At 35.5% G+C, this 6,000-nt stretch overlaps 1 protein-coding gene across 1 annotated transcript; it reads right to left on the minus strand.

The window, feature by feature from the left end:
- Positions 1–1,003: 1,003 nt before the first annotated feature.
- Positions 1,004–5,971, minus strand: LOC116817564 (DNA polymerase iota-like). The gene is made up of 2 exons (XM_032767796.2): positions 4,515–5,971; positions 1,004–2,794 (listed from the first exon to the last, which is right to left on the minus strand). The coding sequence occupies exons 1-2, from the start codon at positions 4,668–4,670 to the stop codon at positions 1,919–1,921; spliced, it is 1,032 nt and encodes a 343-aa protein (XP_032623687.1). The 5' UTR covers positions 4,671–5,971; the 3' UTR covers positions 1,004–1,918.
- Positions 5,972–6,000: the final 29 nt, after the last annotated feature.

Here is a 6,000-nt window from a genome sequence, read left to right on the forward strand (position 1 = left end):
TATATGAATTTCTGTGGTACTAGTTGTACTCTGGGGACACTTTGGATTTGATTGTAGATCCCAACTTTGTGGCTCAGACCTGCCTCTTCTGACATTGTGATTGAGAGCACCATCACATAAGACATGCATGTGGTAACACTGGTTTGCTGAAGCTCATTTTCTATTTACTCTGTGTATACTACATCCCTCCACTTTAACAGAGAAGGTATTTCAGCACATACATTTTGTAGATCATATTCAAAGATTTATTCCTCTCCAGAATTCTCACTGTTGGATAAATATGTATTTTATTTTAAAGCTTCAGTTCCCTTTCTTACAGGAATCCAAAACATTCCAAACTAATTGTGTTCATCCAGCCAGAACGGGGAGGAATGCTCCTACGTTCAGTGGTGGAGATAGCATCGCTTACTACCCTCATAAATGGAATCACTGAAGCAAGGTCTGGAATAAAGATACTAAAGAATTATACACCAATGCCAAACATAAGAGGAAAGTTGTCTACATATAAAATCATATGCAGCTGTCACCTGAGTTCATTTTAAAATTAAAGAATTTGAGATCTTTAATAATTTTAAATGTGGTCTATACGGAGAATATAAATGTGTAGTTTTATTTCATGTACTTCTGTTAGTAGCAGAAATAATGACTAAGTATAACAGTACATTTTGCTATTTTTTAAAGAAAAAGCTTTTTTTAAAATCAGAACCCAAGTTGCCATCAAAACACATAAAATAAGAGTCAGACTTCATTGTAACCTAAAGATACTGTGATGCGTTCTGTAACACACTTTCACTTCATTTACCGTGTAAAGTTATTGTGAGATAATTTTGTTACGTAGCAATTGTCAATTAGTATGTTGCTCTCAGGAACTAGTCAGTATTTAGGATTTAAGCATAATTTGATTTTGCCCTAGAATTAAAAGCATTGGCATTTTAATAATAAAGTATCTCATTAGACTAGTACATCTCAAAGTTATTTTATCTTGACTAAAACAGGCAAGGTATTAAGAACTGTAAATGTGTTTATTACAAGTTACTTTGCAAGAATAATTAGCTAACATTTAAACATCAATTTTGTAATCAGTCTTCACTGGCCAAGTTTTTTTTTAAATTATACTTCTGATAATTACGCAAAAAAAAAAAAAGAGAGCTTATGGAATTTTTTTCTTAAGTCTGGTTTGCGTAACCAGGGAGCATCTTATTCCTATATCCATATTGAGGTAAATCAGCAAAGTAGTTAAGCACGTTCTTAAGTATCTTGCCAAACTGGAGCCTAGCCTAATCAATGGCTGGAAATGCTGACAACTGTCTTGGTGGCTATTCCAACTACAAATAGTAAAAGCCTATTTGTGAATTAGAACGGCCTGTACATGATGCTCTGCTCACATTACTCATGTGTTTTACTCTAGCAGTTAGGGACTGTAACTACTAAGAAAGCAATATTCCATTAGTTTCACAAGCCCCACCATTCAAATCAGTATTTTCTGTATTTCCATTTTTAAAAAAATGTTTTAACAGCAAGAACACCCATGCCCTAATGGATGCCATTTTGGTTGATACAAGAACAAGTATAAGTGTTTCAAACTGGATTGCAATGTTTTAGTTTGGGTAGTAACAACTGGAGGATTCATCACATCTAATGTGCATTTAAGGGGAAGTAAGTCTCTCTTGCTGCTCTCTTTGGACTAAATAAAACATTAATCTGCTAGTTTAACACAAGAATACATAGTATTAATCACTTTTAAAAGGAATTATCAATAGTTTTACACTATTGTTAAGATGGTCCGTTTTTGTATGCTATTTTGTCGCATTACACTTTAAAATAGTGCATTTCTTTAATGCATGAATATGATTGTATTACCTCCTTATTTTATCATCACAAATGTTTTATACCAGCCATCTCTGTATTATGTATATAATCATTTTGGTTTAAAATATCTTAATAAACTGTTAGACTGTGATGAACACAACACCACATTCTTTTTTCCTTTGTTTGTTTTTAGCTTTTCAGAAGGTTTATTCTGATGCATTTTGGAAACAGGTTTTAGATTCTTCCATTCAGCCAGTAGTTCCTTTTGCATTTCAGCAGGTAGTTCAGAAAAAATATTTGGGTCAACATTAGGAGGAAATACAATTCTTCCTTCTCCTGACGCTTGGTCTCTCAGACCTTTATCCTGAGAGGCTGCTCCAATGGGCTCCTCTTGTCTGTCTGAACTGTGAGGCTGAAGAAAATGTTGACTTTGCAGGTTCAATACAATTGAATCAGTGCTATTGAAATTCAGTGATTCCTTAGGTACTTGTTCCATACAGTTATCTATTAGTGCACTTTCAGGGTACTCAGGAGGATCCTGTAGACTGAGACTACAATTAGGATTAGGCCTGTGTACCATGGCTGTCTCCAGCTCACTGGTAGATTGAAAATGTTCACTGCATACCAGACTGCTGATACAATGATCTGCTCTTCTGGAATCTGGAGTAGTGTGCATTTCTTCTTGTGCAAAAAATGGTAGTGCTCCTTTAGAAAAAGGTAATGGCTGACTCAAAATATTCTTTGTATGGATCCTTTGCCCAGATTTGTCAGAAATAATTTCCTCTTTAATGTCTTCTGGAAGCTGACTGAAGACCTCCTGGTCAATGCCAGCAGGAAGCAAATGAATTGGACAAACAGAAATTCCAGGTTCTTCTGCGCAGCTTTTGGTTTCTAGTGAAGATTCTCTAGTTCTTGTATTTCTAATTCTTCCATCTGGTATAAAACTGCAGGAGTTCACCTGGACTTGTGGAACATCATCCATTTTCTGCAGCATAAAATATATTTAGCTACATAGTGCATATGAAAAATATTAAATGATTAAAAGGATACCATGTCATAAATACAATTTTACTGATAGTGATCCCTTAAAATCCTACTTCCATAAACAAAAAATTACCACTAATCATCTGGCAACAAAGATTTTTCTATTCAGCATAGTATTCAGAGATAGATAATGGACCAGCTATTTAAAGAGTTTTGCTGGGGTTGTAAAACAAGTAATTTCAAAAGCAACATTAAACTGGGTATATCATCGTAACGTCTAGCAGCCCAGCTACATCAACGTCTTTCAATATGCCTAAATACGTATTTACAGACTGTATCATTGAAGTTAGCATCTAAAGAAAATTTAAAAGGGAAAAAACTTTCAAACCAAATTATGCTGCACCCAGAAAAAAAAAGAACGAGCCTGTGTGTACAAGTAATTATCAGAGAAAAGAGAAGATATGTGAGCATGGATACCTGAGAAGTCAGGGATAGGGAGATAACAGAGCTGAATGTCTGCATATAGGTAGTATGACAGATTGTGGAAGGAAAGGTCGTCAGCTATGGGCAAATGTGCAGTGACAAAAGGAAAGAACGAAGAACAAAGATGTGAACTTTGCACATCTCACCTAAGGGAGTAATTGCATACCAAATACTGATAGTTATAGACACAAGTATCTGTTTGCATGTATAAATGTGTGACTTGTCATGATTACTTGTATGTAACCAAGGACAAGAATTTTGATCATTTAACCTCAAGTTTCTAAATACAAAGTAGATCTTAAATGATAAAAACAGTACAGTGGCTCATAAATACTGAGAATTATAAAATATAGACATCTGGGGTGAAGTGCTAGCCCCAATGAAATCAATGAGAGTTTTACTAGTGTCTTCAATGAGGCCAAAATTTCACCCATGGTTTTTGTCAACTTCCCTATATTTCCATTAAAAAAAAATCTATATTAAAGTAACACATCATAGTTGATTTAAATGATAAGTGAGATTTGAAGATGAAATCCCACCCTTAACTCACCCCGTTCAGGCTAGGAAGTAAGAGCATATGGAAAGTAAAGCAATCCAGTGTTTGAAGACACACATAGCTAAGTGCAAAAAAGGTAAATTAAGGGCACTTTAACAAGATTTAATTCAAGCTAAACTGCTAAAGATATTTTATGATGGAAAGAAATATTTAGGTCACTTCAGTTCCATCATGACCTATAGATCACACATTGCAGAAGCACTGAGGTTTTAAAAACTGGATGCTGAAAATTTAGGCTCTTAACTTCATATTTAGGAATCTAATTAAGTGGCCTGATTTTTCAGACATGCTGAGCAGGCAGAAGAGCTCCCATTAAAGTCTGTGGGAAACCTAATTTTAGGCATCCACTTCTGAAAACCCTGGCTCCACAAGCTCCTCTGTCTGTCCCATAGTAATAAAGTTAGATTGCCTAGTATTGTGCCATTCAAGATATGGCAACTGAAAACAAAGGATAGCATAAACAAAGGATAGGAAAGGAGGATAGCATAAACACATCTCGTAAATAGTTTGTACTCAGGAAAGCCCACAGACTTCTTCATTTTTACTATCTAGATGTTATTTGGGACTACAAAACTTCTTAAAGTATTTAAAAATTATTAAGGATACTAGAGCATATATATAGTCTCAGTCTGAATTTAATACACTTGATTTGATTGACAGTTTTTAATCATCTTCAACTTACTTTGCCAGAACTTGAAGGGGGTGACGACCGCATTAAATAAAATCCTATGGATCCTTTGGTGAGGCTAGGCAGAGCTTTAAGATTTGAGAAGCAGACACTCAGAAGGGTAAGATGAAATGGCATCTCCACTTTTATCATCTTTCTAAACAATTTCATAAGGATACCAACCAGTGGGGCCACAACATCAGAGTTTCCTGAACATGAAATGTAAACAAACAGCAGAATTAATGTAAACCTTTCTATAAGGGGCTGAAAGGAATTAAGGTTTGTGCATGAGATAGTCTGGACTTTCAACACTTTGCACTAATGCAAAATAAGTTGGCATTTACCCTAATTGTTCAATGCACTGAAAAATCTCAATTCTTAGGAAATGTGAGGGATTTTAACTACAGCTATGCCAAGTAAGGCAGCATTTATTTGATCATTTGAAAATAAAGAGGCTGTTAACTTTACAGTGTTTTACGCTTAAAAAAGCTTTTCTGAAATGAATTTTATGATTGCAAGAAGTGCCAGACTGACAACACTAGACAGATGCCCACAGAATCTCTGTAACTTAGACATTAATGGTACTTGCATCCGAAGAAGTGAGCTGTAGCCCACGAAAGCTTATGCTGAAATAAATGTGTTAGTCTCTAAGGTGCCACAAGTACTTCTGTTCTTTTTGTGGATACAGACTAACACGTCTGCTACACTGAAACCTGTCATTAACGGTACAAGCCCTCCTGTTCTGCCCTGCCATCTCTGTTGAGAAGTGATGTGATAATTGGAAAAGGGGTCAATTTAAACAAACACAATTAAACTAACATCCTGCAAATGGAAAAGGCCTTTCTATACAACTGAGAGTAGCTCACTCTCCATTTCTATTAAATTGTCTTCAAACGGATCCAATTAATGACGACAATTTGTGTGATATGGCTATCTGACAACAAAGATCTAGACTGAGACCACTTATTTACCTTATGCAGAAGAGTGTGGACATATCAGATGGTAATAACTTTTGCTCTCTTCCAGTCTAGACTGGATTCAGTCTATTCCTGTCTATGATTATAGTATTTTATTAAACTCTATACTTACTGAGAGAAAACATAATGATCCTGAATAGTAGTGAAGTGATTGGTCAAATATGGGGAAAAGATAAACTCCATACGAAGTGGCAAATGAAAGACTGATCTCTATTTAGGATGGACAAGCCCTGGCGTCAGAGGAGGAAGACTGTATACATGTCACTAACTGTTGGATAAAGAGTGATTCAGAAAGATCCTGAAATCTTATAGCTAACAGCCATACAAAATTCCTTTCACTCACTCATCCCTTGCAAGCAATTTCTTTCTCTTTTCTTTTTGGACTGCGATGAGTTACATTTAATTAATTTTTCAACATCAGGGTAAAAAGGCAGGCAAGTATATTTTGTGCCTGGGTTAGTAAACTCCGACAACAATCTTGCAAGGCTGAGTAGGGTGACCAGATGTCTCAATTTTTTTTTTTT

This window comes from Chelonoidis abingdonii, chromosome 6 (assembly GCF_003597395.2).
Source record: "Chelonoidis abingdonii isolate Lonesome George chromosome 6, CheloAbing_2.0, whole genome shotgun sequence".
Taxonomy (NCBI): Eukaryota; Metazoa; Chordata; order Testudines; family Testudinidae; genus Chelonoidis; species Chelonoidis abingdonii.